Here is a 16,993-nt window from a genome sequence, read left to right as displayed (position 1 = left end):
TGATCATCACATATCAGACTGCTGACCGAACACATGGTGATGACTCACACGTTAGGTATTCTTAGATAGCCAGTAGCGTATTGCGAGCATCAGTCATCCTAAGGTGTTAGGTGTACTACCAGTGTTATCCGGGGTCTGGTCCCACATGTATAAATACCAGAGCAATACAGCGTAGCACAGCAGTCTGATCTATTTGTTAGATCATACACTGTCTACTTACTCTCAACTCTCTCTCTGAGTTAGCCACTCCCAAGTACTAAGCTCCGCTTATTACCTTGCAACTTCCATTATCACATCAAGGAGTACTGGGGTTAGAGATTAGGGTTAGGGTCAAGGGCAGAACCTTGACAACCAGGGGTCTTGTCTTATAGTATTAGGGGGGCTTACCCTACATGTATATAAGCCAGTAGGTCTGCGTCAGTTAGGACCAGACTAGTTATAGTCATTCACTTGCTTCAGTCATAGCCATCCTCCACAGTAAACCACCCTCAAGCTCTTTACTCAGAAAACTGTCAGACAGTGAGTAGTGTTAGGGTTAGGTTTAGGCTCTAGGGTGCAGTCACGGCAAGTCATTGTGTGACAGGATATTCCATAGCCTTTCCCCATTGATAGGCTAACCACCTGACTAGTAACATGTCACTATCCATTATACTATCCTTATCTAGTGAGATATCTAATTGGATGAGATATAGATCATCTAAATGCTGAGATAAGATAGACACTATGAACTTGTGTGACACTAAGGAGTGGCTGAGGAGTGGGATAGGGACAGAAGGGGTATAAGGAGGACTGTTTGCTGTAACACTAGTAGGAACTGTAACTAAATAATGAATTGAATGACTACTTTATCTGCCTGCACCTGACTGTGAAAACTTCATCTTGCTGCAATCAAAATGCCAATATATCATCATAATGGTAAGCAATTGATTTTTCAATACATTTTGGGAAGCTTATTTACATTTGTACACCATACAGCATGCCAATTGTAAATGCTGGTGTTGTATTTTCAAAACCATACAGCCTGTAGATTCAACTAATAATTTGCAATCCAGTATGACAAGTAATACTGGCAAGGTTTATATTCACTTGTAATTAAATAAGTACAGTCCTGGTTTTTGCTAATGTTGAATATCATTGGAGTGGTAAGCACTCCTGGCCATCAGACCTTAAATTGCTCCATCACTGAGGAAGTAACATCAGCACTTGGTCCGACATTAGCATCCCCCATCATGTCAGCTTCCTTTCGAAATGCAACCAAGGTCAGATATCTCAACGTCGCGTTGACTCTTAGCGGATTGAACCAACAGCATCTCAGCACTAGCGCAAGAACTGCTCCAAGTGGCCGAATGTCCATATCTGTTTTGGTTGGTGCAAGTGCAAGCTTCCCTCACATACTGATTTTATGCATCCGACCTCAAGTCACTTGACTCCACCATGCTTCGAGGGCTGTAGTCAATCCGCTCGCCATGCGCTGCATCAACGACAGCCGAGCAGCTCTCCAGACTGCGGGGTCACGCGATGCAAGCAAAGCATACCGCACATTGATCAAGTGATGCTCATCGTGACACAGCGTTGAACCGAAGAATGGTCTGAGAACCGAGGTCTGTTCGCGCTATATATCAGAGTGACGAGGTGTGGACGAGCTTGTTGTTGGGCTCACCCACCTGTCCATTGCCGTCGAACGTTCCCACTGAGGACCGTATACGATCTGCCCGTGTGTGGGCCTCGTCTTCTCCGCGTGGAATCTTCGGACGCATTTGCCTGAGCGACCTTCCTGTTGAAAACCGCGCCTCTCCCTCACGTCTAACCTTCCACCTGTCTGCCAACGCCTCTCACGCCCTCCATCGCTGGAGCGACGCAAAATGACTTTCCTGTTTGCACATCGCCCCTCCTGGCTGTTGCTATCATTCTTCTTAATCCTCTGGAGCTGGACAAAGGGATCACGTCAGGATGGACGCGGGAGTCTTTTCGGGTTCGGCGTCGAGGCGCAGTTGTCCGGGCTCAGCCAGTGTGCATCTCGCTGTACATCCGTGGCCTCGACCAACGTGGGCTGCATGCCTCTGTGAGTATCATTTTGCTCATCATGCCACTCACACCACTGACAGCACACCCGCCAACTCTCTCCGCTTTCCGCCTCTCCTATCGTTATTCGCGCATCCCCAGTGATATGGAATGCGCGTGTGCCGCGCCATCTTTCTTGTCTGACGCTCAGTCGTGCATGGCCGCCAACTGTACCTCGTCAGGCGAGCAGTCCGGAATGCAGATTCTCGACGGGGTGTGCGTCGGATCTGGTGAGTATTCCGCTAAGGTCGTCCGTTTGCTAGCAATGTCTTGTTGCTACGAGACCGTTTCTGGCCTCCGTATTGGGTGGAAAACTGCGGGGACTTGTGGCAGCGCCTGCGGATTCCTGTGAGGCCCATTTCTGGTAGCGCGCGCTACTTGGACAAGCTGCTTGTTCCTAGCTGGGTTTGTTGGCACTACAAGAAAGCTCGTACGGGGACTCGAAGGGGATAGCTCGTCGTGACGGAACCAGTATCCGCCGACACACCGGTCCTGTATCCGAATTGCCCGCTGCCAGGGATCTGTTGGACCTCGGTTTAGTGAGCCGATGATACGCGGAATTCAATTCTACCACGCTCAGCGCGAATGCCCGGGGAGACGCATGTAGCGTCTCCTCTCTTGATAGGGCTTGCTTGCCCCCCTTCCGTTAATTCACTGTCTCGGAACTCCCGCAATGATGCCAACGGGTACTGATGGGCATGCTCTTTCATTCACAGCGAGTACAACACCAACGACATCCTCAGGGACGGTGACGTCAACCGCAAACGGCAATTCGTCAACTGTATCTCTTCCCAGTTCTTGTAAGTGTTTAGGTTGAAGGAAAGTGGTATGACAAGTGGCTGAACTCGTACGATCTAGCACCTCCGTCTGGAAGCGTCTCGCCGTCGACGAGTGGGTCCGGGAACAGCACTGCGACGACCTCAAACGCAACGTCGACCGCGACTGTGTTAACAACCGCGACTAACATGTCTGCATCCGCCACTTCTGCTGGGACGTCGACCACAACGACTTCAGTAGCACCAGGGTCACAGCCCGGTACTACATCCTCGACAGCAACATCGACAAGCGCTGTGACAAGCAGCGGAACGAGTTCGAGTACATCCTCCTCCGCCTCGTCGAGCGAGACATTGACGTCTAGTGCTTCCTCGGCCTCATCTGGGACGACGACAAGCCCCTCACCGTCGTCGTCGCTTGTGATGGTGACGAGTTCGATAGCAACGTCGAGCAGATCCAGTGCGCCGAGTATGCGAGGATCAATTAATCATATTCCGACGGTGGCCGCCGTGCTGGTGACAGTCCTGGCGCTAGCCGTGGCAGGACCGTGAACCATTTGATTCCCGCGTCAGGAATAAGTTTTATGATAGTCGATCGCAGTGGGCCACTGGACTTGGGAAAAGACTCCTGCGGACATGTCATGTGCAGATTACTGCCAGTGTGTGTTGCTGTACCCGCCTCCAAGTGTTCCTGCACATGTGCTTTACAGATCAGTGGTTGTGGGGCGGTGATTTTGGTGTAAATGCTGTCAGGCTGCACTGCTAGAGCGGTAGCTGAAATCTACTTGTCTTGCATATATTGCCAACGTTGTGTCTGACCTCTGCTCCCGCGCCCGGCTGTGACTCGGAGCGGCAGTGAAGACGAATTCGATCTCTGCAACAGGGGCAATTAAGCCGGATTAATCGAGATTGGTTGATTAATTACCGAAGCCGGCCGCGGCAAGGCCAGGCATTCATCCCGATCGGGCATGGTTTGGGCGGACGGCATCCGGCTGGGTGAGGCGACGCCCTGCGACGCCCTGTCCGGTATCGGCGGAGGTCCTCCACTGGCTGTCACGTTCGGCGCGTGACAGCAGCAGAAGACGCGCGCAAAGCACCGGATGCGGGCAGGCGCACGGCCGCACGTCGACGTGCGGTGAGGCGGCTGCATCGTGTGTGTCGGACGGGAAAGTAGCTAGCAGGCGGTGTGACGGGAGCGTGACAAATCAGTGACAGGCTGACAGGAGCGCAGGAGCGTGACGGGGTGACATGATGCTGCCAAAGAACAAGGGCGGCTGAGCAAGCAACCGACGCCTCTTGACAGTCTCTCTACGACGCCCTCAGGCGACGGCCTCCCGCTTTCCCCCTTCCTCTCGCCTCGCTGACCTCTACCGTCCATCTTCGTGTCGACAGCGCACACTTCTAGCCCCATATCTGGTCTACGTTCTCTGTCGACGCCTCGCGCTGCACTTGCACTTTCGCATCGCCTCGTATTCAGCCCACCAGCCACGTCAACTTTGCGCCACTTCTACATTGTGCACTGAGCTGGAGCCGCCGCAGCTGCGCCCGGGATGGGTAACTGCGTTTCGGCCCAGGACCGGGAGGCGACCCAACGCTCCCAGGAGATCGACAAACAAATTGAGGAGGACTCGCGGAAGTTTAAGAAGGAATGCAAGATCCTGTTGCTTGGTCCGTCCAGGTCCTTTCCCTACCTACTGGCTTTTAATAATTCCACGCATCTAGGCTCAGGAGAGTCTGGGAAATCCACGATCGTCAAGCAGATGAAGATCATTCACCAGAATGGTTTCACAGAGACCGAGCTCCTGGGCTACCGCACTATTATATACCGCAATCTACTCGAATCCGCACACAACATCATCCTCGCCATGCGCAAGATTGGCGTCGACTGTGAGTTGCAGGAGAATCGCGCGCGAATAGACAGCATTCTCGACTATGAGGTCCTGGCAGACCCCGACTTTGACTTTTCTGAGGAGATGGCGAGGGCGATTTACGAGCTGTGGCAGGACCCCATCATTATTACTATCATGGACCACAGTAGCGAGTTCTATCTTATGGACAGCGCAAGCTAGTGCGTTTGGTCCCACACCTTTCGAGCGTTAATTCTCACTGCCTACCTTTACACAGCTTTTTCACAGAGGCTTTACGAATAGGGACGCGAGATTACGTGCCGACTGAGACGGACGTTCTCAGAGCCCGTGCCAAGAGTACGGGCATCACAGAGACGCGATTTAGTCTTGGTCCATTATCGTGAGTGCATACATCGCATACAGCTCGTCTTCTTGCTCAATCAATCTGACATCACAGAATACACATGTTTGACGTCGGTGGCCAACGATCAGAGAGGAAAAAATGGATACACTGTTTCGAGAGTGTAACGAGTATCATCTTCTGTACGGCGCTAAGCGAGTACGACCAAGTTCTCTTGGAAGAACGGAGTCAGGTATGTCGTCTTTGGATCAAATTTCGGTACATGTATTCAAAGTATCATACAGAATAGAATGAAGGAATCTCTCGTTCTGTTCGACTCAGTGATAAACTCACGGTGGTTCCTGCGCACATCAATTATCTTATTCTTGAACAAGATCGATGTGTTCAAGAGTAAACTACCGAAAGTTCCTCTGGAGAAGTACTTCCCCGAGTATACTGGCGGTCCCGACATCAACAAGGCTGCAAAGTATATTCTATGGAGATTTATGCAGGCTAACCGTGCGCGACTGAGCGTATATCCACAGTGCGTCATTCGTCTTCGGACAGGTGATTTATTTGGTGGCTGACCCATGATTATTTGTATGCAATAGTCTGACGCAGGCGACAGATACGACCAACATCCGCTTAGTGTTCGCAGCAGTCAAAGAGACGATTTTGCAAAACGCTCTCAAAGATTCTGGGATCTTGTAGCTTGCTGAAGTTGTTCTGTATATACGTTTGGTCGTATCGTTGGTGGGTTGATTCCTGCGCGAACCAACTAGTGGAGTGACATAGGTTCTCTCAGGTTGTCTTTTCTCGTCTCTTTGTACGCAAGCATCTCAACGCTTCATCTCATCGGAATTTTCCATATTCAAATGATCACGACATCACCACGTCCTAGTCATATGTCGTCTCGTATCTGCTCTCTCGCTCTCCCATCTTACGGTCAAGGTCATCACACTATCTTATTCCCCTCGCTCATATTGCGACAGCAATCATCCACGTTTCAATCTATCACTGCTACCCTCAATCTCGCTACCTCCGGTCATCGGCCATTCCCATCCCCCGGCGCCTCCATTCCTGAAAGGCGCAGCGTGTGGACAGTTGCTGCACCACGGAAGCCACTGCAATACCCACACTAACCTGGCATCGCCTGGACCCGCTTTACAGGGGCGCAGCCTTTTGGGTACGGTTCCGTCAGCAGTCTGTTGATAGTGCTGTACGACCCATGTGCAGCGTGGTCCAAGGCGCGCTGTGGATGACACTTGCGTGATTATACCTGGCCATCGGCTCCGCGTAATTCCCTGGCAGGGCCGATTCCGCCTGCGCCCTTGTCACCCTCGGCATCAGGTACTTGCGTACCAAATCGCTGTGGTCTCCATTCAGCAGTGTCTATCCCTCCCTCACCCAACTTGGTGATCACTTCTACATTCCCTCGGCACGTCGCGAATGGCGCATATCTCCCCGGTTGCCTACTGACTTCGTTACTGGTACCATTGATCAGTGCGGTCGAGCGGCCTGTCCCCCCCTCCATCCCTCTTCATACCATGTGAGCTTCCTCCCCCCTGGCGACCATTCGTTTCCGTCGTCCGCATATTGCATCTTCGCCTTCGGGACTTGACAGATGCGGGGAGTTTTCGGCACGGATGTCGCTTAGGTTGGCAATCTGCTACGCGTAAACGGGTGTCGCTACCTCGTCGCGGATCTTGCGAAGGTAGCGACTATAGGGTGGGTGCGATGTTTTACATTACTGATTACCTGTTTGTCTGTATTTTAGCCCATTTAGCGGGCACATACAGTGAGCTTAATCTGCGGCCTTGTATATATCGTGACGGCACCTGACGGCCACAAACCCGCTTTCTACCATCCTACATTTCTCCCGCATTCGAATACCAATCCCTTGATCCTTTCCCGCCCATGTCCTGTGTCGTCACTCCTCCTGGAACACCATCTTCATCTCTCGTCGCTGGTTGCTCTTTCTATGGTTTCGAGCCTACATTCTCTACCTTTATCCTTGTTTTATGGCCTACTTTGCACATCCGGAAGTGTACTTTTACCGTAGAGTGTTTGATAGTGCAACCAGAGGGGCCATAATGGACTTGGAACGCGGGGGAGCTGGTATGTGAGTAGCTTGTAAGATACTTTTCTTGAGTTGTTTGGCCACAGCTAGCGGTAGTCCAGTGGCATCCGTGAACTGCGGCAGCGGAGGTTGTCAAGCTACAATACGCCACGTCTGTAGGCACAGCGGTTTCCAGTATCCCTCACGCAGTACGTTTCAATCGGTGAAATCTCTGATTTGTAGGACTCACCTATTCTTTTTATTCTCCCCTTGAAGTACTGCCGCGTTGTAGTTCAAGCACATCAGCCAACTGCTTTACGATGTATCCATAAATATTCCTCAGATGAACAATTTTGCATGTATCTCAGTATTGTGAAAAGAACGCTGCAACACACCTACCACTAACCCTTCTGGAAGTGCAGTTTTGATGTTCAACGCCTCTAGCGTATGTACTATCTATCTAACTTGTCTGCATCCGAACATTCTTTGCAGGTCACAAGTCTCGGTCCTAAGTGCCCGAGAACTCACTGCTCGTGTCCGAGTCTCCTTCACATTCTTCGGAGACGAAGCGAATTTGATCATGGTTCATTCCATGGTATCAGTCTTTCAGGACTGCCGGGAATGTGTTGAGATACTGAGCCCGTGAGAGACGGAACGGCAACCATGTACGTAGTATTGTCGTGGTAGTCTGTAGTATTGTAGGTAAGTGAAGCTAAAGCTCAAGCATGTGATCAAGTCCAACTGCAGTGGTTTACGGAAGCAGCGCTGCGGAGGATACAATCCTTTGCACCGGTACACGGAATAAATTGCCTGTTGCGGCGCCTTCATCGGTTGTCCCCCTCTAGCCCCATCATCTGCCATTCCAGCTGCACATCTTCATACATTTTCCGAATCAGATCGGCATGCCGGTCTGATCTTGCTGTGAACTTCGCCCCGTAAAGCTTTGGTCCTGTGATTATACCATCACACCAGTTTGCCTCATCTGTGATGTCTGGAACGACTGTCTTCCCCGTCTTCGGATCCAATAAAGCAGAGATATTGAATCCCCAGATAAGACGCGAGAGCGTAATGAACAGCGAAGCTTCGGCGATATAGCTGCCTTGGCAAAAACGTCTACCCCAGCCAAACGCATAGCTGCAAACCAATTTAAACATCTAAACCCAAAATATAAGAAGGGGCCTCAACTGAGAGCGATGGAGCGCATCAGGACCTCCACCCCATTTTGTGGGATCTCCCTCTGTGTAAAACCGCTCAGGTTTGAACACCATTGGGTCTGGGAAGCGAATAGGATCCATATGGATTGCCCATACATTGCCGATCACCGTAGATCCTTTTGGAATAAAATGCCCCTCGTAGACGTCGTCTTCCTCCACTTTATGCGGTATGCCTACGAAGCAACAGCCAGCAATATTGGTCACCGAAGTATTGATGAATAAGAGTTAATTGAATCACCCATGATAGCCGGAGGACGACATCTAAGCGTCTCCTTGATACAGGCAATTAGGTACGGCAGCTTTTCCTCGTCTTCAAAAGTGGGCAACCTGGAAGAACCCACCACTGCATTGATTTCCTCCTGCACGCGATGGAGAACGTGGGGATAACTGAGCATAAATAACAAAAAGGACTGAATGGTGCTGGCCGTAGTGTCAGAGCCTGCTTCAAGGATACCACCAGCAGCATATGCGACGAGTCTGTCGCACATCCAACCATCGTCGGTTAAGCCATTCCCAGTCGCGTCATCATGGCCAGCTTCTGCCCGTGCGCGTAGATATGAGTCGACAAAGCCTGATCGGACAACTCCATTTCGTAGAGCGTCCCTCGCGCTAGAGAGAAAACCACCCCACAGTTCCATTTCCCTATGCGTTTAACACATTTAGGAGGCTGATAAAATACAGTAGGATATGGACTTGCCATAGATGCATTTTTTGGGCGTGCACTCTCCAGGGCGCAAGGAAATCAGGAAGAGCGCGGAGGATAGGGAAAACGTCCGCACTGTTGGTGTACAAGGTCAATATCACCATCAGTGTAAGAAAGTGGTTTTATGCGTACAGATAAGCCCCTGGTTCCGCCATCTTTGCGATATTGTTAAGGACGTCATAGATTTTATGCCTGCTGCGGTCAGTATTACATGTTTGAGAACTGGAAATTCCCCGCTCACAGTTGGGGATTATCTCGAAGCTGATGAACCCGCTGTCCATACATTATGTACAGAACGACACTTGTAGTCTTAATCACGGTATGGTTAGACATTGCGTCGCCGGTATCAGTGGCATAAGACTAATAGACTCACATATCTCCGAACGAAAGCAAACCAGTGGTGATCCAAAATCATATCATGCAACCCTTCAACGGCACTTCCGAGTGATGTTTGATCTCCATATTGGAGTAAATCATGGAGCAAAACCCGAGACTCCAGTTCTTGAATTTTTCGAGCGCGCCTTGACGGATTAAGACCTATCGCACCTTGAAGGCACTTGCGCATTGTCTGGACCACGGTGATCAGATTGGAGAATTGAACACAGAAATATCATTTACCTTCCACACCTTATCGTATGGCTTAAACGCCAGACGTTGGCCGTCGCTCAGTATGTCATAAGCCACATGCGGCGTGGCACGACTGGAGTACTTATTACTCCGATTTGCGAGGAGCTCATCTGCAGCCTCCGCAGTATTGAGCACAATGACTGGTTGAGGCCCCAGACGGAGATAGAAGATCTTGCCATATTCCAAAGCCCACTCTCTGAACTAAGTAAAGTATCAGATACACGAAATCGACCTTAAGAACGTACGCAATATTAAATACCTTTGTATGCAGTTTTGCCGGAGCGATTTGTAGCATATTCCCAAAAATTGGGATACCTGTCGGACCTGGAGGAAGGCTAGCTGGTAGTGAGCGACTTCGAGCAGAGTGATGAATCACCGCAGTAATGAGCGCGATGCAGACGAAAAATAGAGCATCGGCGTAAAGGAAAGCCATGATCCAGTCGTGAAGATTTGCTCTCGGAATTTGACCAAAGAACTGAAGGCTGTAATAGGTGGATATAGGCTGACGTCGAGCCGCCGTTTATATGTTCCCAGTATGCGTTTGCTCCATGACCGACTTGTACTAGCGTGCCGATAGACGGTATGAATGGAAATCAAACCTCGCGAAGTATAGTATATACGTAAATGCGCCACACGCCGCTCAAGCACTGAACACCTCTTGGCAGATCTTAAATTCAGGGCGCGGTTTATGCGCCGGTATACGCAGTCAAGCTATTGGTCAGATGTAGACTGATGCGTCTGTCTTCGCGCGACAGTGCGTTGAAAGCTCGTGTTAGCAGGCCAATATTTGAAGAAATTACAAGAATGACGCAGGGTTACGTACAGGCATGTGAGATCTGGAGCCTGAGCGATAACTTGATAAGTCCGCCCAATTATCATTGGTGCCGAGACTGAACCGCACGTATTCATAGACTGCGAAATTATCGGACGGGCTAGACACTCCACTAGTCTTGGTTCCCAAGCATGCAAGTCTGGACCAGACGATTCACGATAGCCCAATTGACAGTCTATTGCAATCAGTGATATTCACCCTATACAAAGCAAGCGTACATAGATGCATACGAGGATAGGCATTCTGTGAGTCAGCGCAAAAGTAACTGGCTTTCATACGAAGAGTACTCACAGTTGGATTCCTCCTCATCGTTCGTCTCCATCAAGACCCATAGTCTGCCATTCCAATTGTACATCGTCATACGAGTCCCGGATTAATTTGGCGTGTTTCTCCGATCTAGGGTTAAACCGGACGCCAAACAGCCTTGGTCCATTGATGAACCCATCACTCCAGGTCAATTCTTCATTAGATATGTCTGGAATAATTTGTTTTCCCGTGAGCCCGTCTACAGGGGCAGAGATATCAATGCCCCAGATCAGACGGGAAAGTGCAATAAAGAGCGAAGCCTCAGCAACGTAGCTGCCTTGACAAAATCGACGTCCCCAGCCAAAAACGTAACTGGAAATTATATTAGATCTTTGGTGAGAAAAATAACAGAACGGGCTTAACTGAGAGCGGTTTAGCGCATCTGGACCACCGCCCCATTTAGTGGGCTCGCCGGTCGTATGGAAGCGTGCAGGTTCGAAAATATCCGGATCTGGGAAGCGGTGTGAATTCATATGCATCGCCCACACATTTCCGATTATTGTAGATCCCTTGGGTATGAAGTAGCCTTCGTACGTGTCATCTTCGTCCACTCGGTGTGGGACACCTGCATCAAAGAAAATCAGCTTTAGCCTAGCGATGTCTTAACTGCTCGAAGCTGCGTACCCAGCATTGCTGGCGGGCGACATCTCAGTGTCTCCTTGATGCAAGCAACCAAATATGGGAGATTATCCTCGTCCTCGAAATTCGGCATTCTTTCGGCACCGATTACCTCGTCGACTTCTTCTCGCACGCGACGTAAAACATGCGGGTAGTTAAGCATAAACAAAATAAATGCTTGTATGGTGCCAGCTGTTGTGTCGGAGCCTGCCTCGAGCACGTCTCCGGTTGCATATGCAAGGAGTTTATCGCGCATCCAGCCGTTATCGGTGAGTCCTTTACCCGGAGCAATTTCGTGTCCCGCCTCCGCTCGAGCTCGAAGATATCGATCTATGAATCCAGATCGGACAATCCCTCCACGTAACGCTGCCACAGAGTCATCTAGGAGGCCACCCCAGAGCTCCATCTCCCTGGGACGATTCAAGGCAATGTATGAGAGGAAGAGCCTATTCCTGCAGCACAGGGATTGCACTTACCATTCATGCATCCTTTGTGCCTCAACTCTCCAGGGCGCAAATACATCAGGAAGCGTGCGAAGGATGGGGAAGGTATCCGCGCTAAGGAGCAGTCATGAATTACAACATATCGACGTAAAATGAAGCCACTCACAGGTAATTTCCAGGCTGTGCAACGCGAACGAAGTTTCCAAAGACGTCATAGATTTTATGCCTATCACATGATCATAATATACTCAGAAGGATTCCAATCTTCGACTTACAATTGAGGATTATTGTGTAGTCGATGCACGCGTTTACCATATAGTATGCTTAAGGCCACACTTGTAGTCTACAACGCAAACACATTAACATCACAGCCGTGAGACGAGGGAGATTGTATACATACAAATCTTCTGATTATGGCAAACCAATGACGCTCAGGAATTCCGCCGTTCGGGCCTTCGGTCTGGACCTCCCTAATACTCTGATCGCCGTGGCATAAAAGATCGTACAATAGGACGCGAGACTCCAGCTCTTGGTTCTTGCGATGCTGCTTCGACGCATGGAAACCAATGACACCTTGCATACTTTTTCGTATAGTCTATCATAAACAGTCGTCACATGAAAAAAATGATCGAAAGAAGGCTGAAAATATACCTTCCATTCCTTATCATATGGCTTGAATACCATGCGCTGCCCATCACTCATGATATCATGGGCTACATGAGGAGTCGCGCGACTCGAATACTTGCTGCTACGGTTTCCAAGGAGTTCGTCTGCAGCATCGGGGGAGTTAAGGACGATTATATTTTGAGATCCAAGACGGAGGTAGAAGATCTTCCCGTATTTCACGGCCCATGCTCTGAACTGTCACCAGTCTCATTAGAATAATAGCCCTCCCCATCAGTGACGAAACTTCCACCTTTGGGTGCGGCCTCAGAGCCGAAACTTGGAATATATTACCAAAAATAGGGATCCCTAGAGGACCTGGAGGAAGTCGCGCACTGGACGACCGGTGTTGCAGGGCCCTGTACACGATAAGGGTAACAACAAAAATACAGGCAAGAGCGACAGCATCAGTTGACTGGAAATGCATGGTATTGAGACTTCTGTTCATGCTGGGGTGTCCAAAGGAAGTTTGAATACCGCTGTGAAAGACGAGGGACCTCGTGCCCCTTATCCTTTGTGTACAGAATGCATGAGTTATGGTGTATTTGTGCAGTCTTCTCCCGAAAATTAGACGATGAATGAGGCCTAGCTCGACAGAGAATCTTGACACTCCAACGAATCTGACGAATTGTAGATGGCGACACGAAGGTCGTGGCCTAGTCCTGTGACCTATTCAAACTTCATGATAAGGAAAGACGGTCATGGGGCTAATCATAGAGAAACTAGGATCTGGATAAATCGCACCATAGGCTGTCGAAAGATTTCTATGAATCTGGTAATGCTACAATCGTCGCGGGACACGGCTTAGTTATGCAGACGTGAAACTGTCTGCAATATTGTAGTTCGTGAACACTTAGGAACCCATCTCGGATTACCGATTAATACCGGAAATTACGCTGTGTATATCGACGTCAGCACTTATTTTGCTGGACATATGGGCTTGTCACTCTTTGTTCGATGCAAAATAAGAACATACTGTATATAAAGACTCGGCTACCAACAACACAACAAATAAATAACCGCTTTACAAGAGAGAAAAAGCTTACTCAATCCAGCTGGTACCTTTCCGATACCTCTTTATTTCAAGAAAATGATGATTTCTGGGGTGCGCGACGGAAGTGACTCGGAGCAAATTGAAGTCACTTCAGAATTCACGATGCATGTAAAAGTACGATCACGTGGTAGGCATCAGCATCCCGTCCTCGGAGTCGGTCGTCAAAAGATAGCCTTCACGACACTTTCGTTGTATTGGCTTGGTGTCCTCAACAGCTCGTTTCACGTCTTAGCTTCGTCGATCCACTCAGCTTAGTCTGGCGTACACTCATGAAGATCCCACTAGTCTTCCTTTAGCTCGCGTTCTGCTCTTTGACTCGAATTTCTGGAATAGCAGATGCGAGGTGGGTGTGTTTATGGGCTTCGCTCAATATCCTAACGATATCCACTGCAGCCCTCCAGCCTTGGCCACTTCAATCATTGTGATCCCTCGAGCCACTCGGACATCATCGTTCATCTCCAGCCAGCCCCATTGCTTGCCACTCCACTTGTACCTCGTCAAATAACCTCCGCATAGTTTCAGCGTGCTTCTCCGAGCGTGCTCTGAAACTAACGGGGTATATTCGCGGCACGCTGATGAACCCTTCGCTCCAAGTCCCCTCCTCGTCATTTACGTCCGGCAACTGTGGATTTCCTGTCTTCGGATCTGTTCCTGCTACAAGGTCTAAGCCCCATATCAGGCGCGAAAGAACTATGAAGAGTGATGCTTCCGCCATGTAGCTGCCCTGGCAGAAGCGGCGCCCCCATCCGAACGCGTAGCTGCGAGTTCAGTGATCAGCATGGCTTACAGTAAGAGGGGCTGAGAGGGAGACTTCACTGGTCGCGCTCATTGGAGTCGGGTCCACTCGCCCACTTAGAGGGCCGATCTTTATCATAGAAACGCTCAGGATCAAAGGTCATCGGATTCGAATATCGATTGGGATCCATGTGAATCGCCCAGATGTTTCCAATAACGGTAGAACCTTTCGGAATTAGATATCCCTGGTAAACGTCATCCTCGTCCGTCTGATGCGGCATACCTGACGAGCTCTTGCTGTTAGGACTACTGCATAAACTGCACGAATGAATACACTTGCCCGTGATCGTTGGTGGTCTTCGCCGCATGGTCTCTTTGATACACGCGATGAGCCACGGTAACCTCTCCTCATCTTCCCATCCCGGAAGCCTTTCATTTCCGACAACGTGGTCGATTTCCTCTCTCGCTCGTTTCAACGCCTCTGGGTTGCTCAGCATGAAGAGAATGAACGTTTGCATTGTCGTCGCGGTGGTGTCCGAACCCGCCTCAAGAAGTGCCCCGGCAGTATAGGCGAGCATTTTATCTCGCATCCATCCGGTGCCGTCTGGGGTCACGCCATTTCCCGGAAGATCATCTAAACCGGCTTCTGCTCGCTTTCGCAGATACGTTGGGACGAAGCCCGTGCGGGGAATGCCATTCTGTGTGGCCTCTCTACTCTCAGAAAGCAGGCCCCCCCAGAGCTCGTATTCCCTATGAATGCCGTAGCCTAAGTGAGAGAAACGGGACAGATCCGCATGCGACTTGCCATTCATGCATTTTCTTTGCCTTCGCCCTCCACGGAGCCATCAAATCCGGTAGCCAACGTAGAGGCGGGAAAACGTCTGCCCTAGTCGGTCACTGCTAGTGAGTCTGCAGTTACAGTCAATGGACGAAATCATCTAACAGATAGCTTCCTGGTTGCGCAACACGTGTAAAGTTCGCCATGACGTTGTAGATCTTATGCCTGCAGCATCGTGAGACGCATCTGATCACAAGGGAAAGGGACAGGCTTACAAGTTAGGGTTATCGACGATCCTGTGGATGCGCTGCCCATATGCCATGTGCATAACGACGCTGGTGGTCTGCATAGGACGTCATCAGTGCGTCTGCCCCCTTATCTTCGCGAAAATCACACCCACATATCTCCTCAGAATGGAAAACCAGTGCCGCTCAGGTACTTCCCAATTCGGGCCCTGGATAAAAGTTTCTCTAACGCTCGTATCACCATGAGTGAGGAGGTCGTAGAGCACCACGCGTGACTCGAGCTCCTGCATCTCTCGCAAGCGCTTGGAAGGAGCGGGACTCAGAACGCTATGAACACTCCGTCTCACAATCTGGCAAGTAATCATATGTTTAGATGGGTTAGAGGGGGGATTTCGCAGAGCGGGAGCACGTACCTTCCATTCCCTATCGTAAGGCAGCAGCACCATGCGTTGCCCATCGCTGACGATATCTTGTGCCACGTGCGGAGGCGATCGACTCGAATAGACCTTGCTTCGGTTGACGAGCAATTCATCAGCTGCCTCCGCCGTGTTGAGCACGATCATCTGCTGTGGACCCATGCGCAGGGAGAAAATCGGCCCGTACCGCGCTGCCCATTCGCGAAACTGGTGGTGTGCGTATGGGTGATCTCATCAGTACCGGGAGAGAGCAATCTGCGGGGCCGCTGTCCTTACCTGCGGATGCGGACGCAGCGCGTTGACCTGCAGGAGGTTCCCAAGGAGAGGGATGCCCACAGGGCCCGGCGGCAGGCTGCCCCTTGGACGGACGTGGTTGAAGTAGAACGCCACAAGCGTTGAAGCTACTATACTGACAAGAAACACAAGCTCGACGGACGACATGGCATACACTCTGAGGTGCGGTATCTAGACAGCGTCCTGAAGAGCGATAGCGACGACCAGTATGTACCGAGTGTATCCCACGGCACAGCGGCTCGTCACCTGCCTGCGCAATCAAGGTTTGCCTGCGCTCATTGGGTAGCGAAGGTTCAGCGGGAGAGCGTCGTGAGTGCGAGACTATGCAGAAGCCCCCCAAATGCACGACAGACGAGCGTATCATGCGGCATTTTCCTCCGCCATGATTGGCCCGACGGGCGCAATGCCTGTGCCCCGTGTGCTTCGCATTCCAAGATCGGCGTAATATCATCGCGGGTGGTGTGAACGGCAAGTCCACATGTCTCTCAGTCGCCCTCAGGCTCTCACTTATTGTGTCAGTCTTCTGGGGAGATCGATTGCGCCGTCTGACGCATGTTCGCTGTTGCAGGTCTGATCCCAGCCGTGCAGCTGGGGGGGTGTATTGTGCGGGCATCGCAGTGCTAACCGTGTTGGGTACGTCCCTTTCCACAATCGCGATAGCCATCATGTCGAGGCAAGTGATTTTGACCGGGGCAGCCCATCCGCGGCGGCCTGTCATGGTGCATGAGTCACGGCCCCCACCGTGGCCAGTCAGCAGGATCAGACAGACTAACCTAACGAGTCTCCATTCCTTGCCGGCGCGCCACCATCGCACGGCCGCTGCCAGTCGCAGCCCGCGCGCCGCCCAGCGGCTGCCGAGGGTTTGGCTTTTGCATCAATACCCATCTGCGACACTCTCCCTGCTCGATGGGGGCACTGCCGCGTCGAGTCTGCTTGCCTGCCATCCGGGCTCGGGAAAAGCCCGGGGGCATCTGAGACCCCCCCC

At 50.8% G+C, this 16,993-nt stretch overlaps 6 protein-coding genes across 6 annotated transcripts; 1 reads left to right on the top strand and 5 right to left on the bottom strand.

The window, feature by feature from the left end:
• Nucleotides 1-2,869: 2,869 nt before the first annotated feature.
• Nucleotides 2,870-3,787, bottom strand: FIBRA_09534 (uncharacterized protein; the record flags this gene model as incomplete). The annotated part of the gene is made up of 3 exons (XM_012321824.1): nucleotides 2,870-3,251; nucleotides 3,654-3,708; nucleotides 3,760-3,787. 3 exons carry the CDS (start codon nucleotides 3,785-3,787, stop codon nucleotides 2,870-2,872), a joined length of 465 nt encoding a protein of 154 aa, XP_012177214.1.
• A 597-nt stretch (nucleotides 3,788-4,384) lies between these two features.
• Nucleotides 4,385-5,732, top strand: FIBRA_09533 (uncharacterized protein; the record flags this gene model as incomplete). Its single annotated transcript, XM_012321823.1, has 6 exons — nucleotides 4,385-4,502; nucleotides 4,557-4,902; nucleotides 4,959-5,081; nucleotides 5,139-5,274; nucleotides 5,327-5,565; nucleotides 5,633-5,732. The coding sequence occupies 6 exons, from the start codon at nucleotides 4,385-4,387 to the stop codon at nucleotides 5,730-5,732; spliced, it is 1,062 nt and encodes a 353-aa protein (XP_012177213.1).
• A 2,172-nt stretch (nucleotides 5,733-7,904) lies between these two features.
• On the bottom strand, nucleotides 7,905-10,057 carry FIBRA_09532 (uncharacterized protein; the record flags this gene model as incomplete). The annotated part of the gene is made up of 9 exons (XM_012321822.1): nucleotides 7,905-8,214; nucleotides 8,266-8,467; nucleotides 8,533-8,936; nucleotides 8,974-9,072; nucleotides 9,130-9,189; nucleotides 9,239-9,306; nucleotides 9,371-9,565; nucleotides 9,616-9,825; nucleotides 9,884-10,057. 9 exons carry the CDS (start codon nucleotides 10,055-10,057, stop codon nucleotides 7,905-7,907), a joined length of 1,722 nt encoding a protein of 573 aa, XP_012177212.1.
• A 704-nt stretch (nucleotides 10,058-10,761) lies between these two features.
• FIBRA_09531 (uncharacterized protein) lies at nucleotides 10,762-12,934 on the bottom strand (the record flags this gene model as incomplete). Its single annotated transcript, XM_012321821.1, has 9 exons — nucleotides 10,762-11,074; nucleotides 11,126-11,327; nucleotides 11,387-11,790; nucleotides 11,857-11,937; nucleotides 11,990-12,049; nucleotides 12,099-12,166; nucleotides 12,224-12,418; nucleotides 12,475-12,684; nucleotides 12,740-12,934. The coding sequence occupies 9 exons, from the start codon at nucleotides 12,932-12,934 to the stop codon at nucleotides 10,762-10,764; spliced, it is 1,728 nt and encodes a 575-aa protein (XP_012177211.1).
• A 1,051-nt stretch (nucleotides 12,935-13,985) lies between these two features.
• FIBRA_09530 (uncharacterized protein) lies at nucleotides 13,986-15,087 on the bottom strand (the record flags this gene model as incomplete). The annotated part of the gene is made up of 2 exons (XM_012321820.1): nucleotides 13,986-14,298; nucleotides 14,357-15,087. The coding sequence occupies 2 exons, from the start codon at nucleotides 15,085-15,087 to the stop codon at nucleotides 13,986-13,988; spliced, it is 1,044 nt and encodes a 347-aa protein (XP_012177210.1).
• Nucleotides 15,088-15,196: 109 nt separating this feature from the next.
• On the bottom strand, nucleotides 15,197-16,155 carry FIBRA_09529 (uncharacterized protein; the record flags this gene model as incomplete). The annotated part of the gene is made up of 5 exons (XM_012321819.1): nucleotides 15,197-15,278; nucleotides 15,329-15,396; nucleotides 15,454-15,648; nucleotides 15,712-15,921; nucleotides 15,991-16,155. 5 exons carry the CDS (start codon nucleotides 16,153-16,155, stop codon nucleotides 15,197-15,199), a joined length of 720 nt encoding a protein of 239 aa, XP_012177209.1.
• Between the last annotated feature and the right edge of the window lie 838 nt (nucleotides 16,156-16,993).

This window comes from Fibroporia radiculosa, assembly GCF_000313525.1.
Source record: "Fibroporia radiculosa TFFH 294 genomic supercontigs, scaffold60852, whole genome shotgun sequence".
In the NCBI taxonomy this organism is placed as follows: Eukaryota; Fungi; Basidiomycota; class Agaricomycetes; order Polyporales; family Fibroporiaceae; genus Fibroporia; species Fibroporia radiculosa.
Note: the sequence above shows the minus strand (reverse complement) of the source record. Positions and strands in the feature narration are given on the sequence as shown.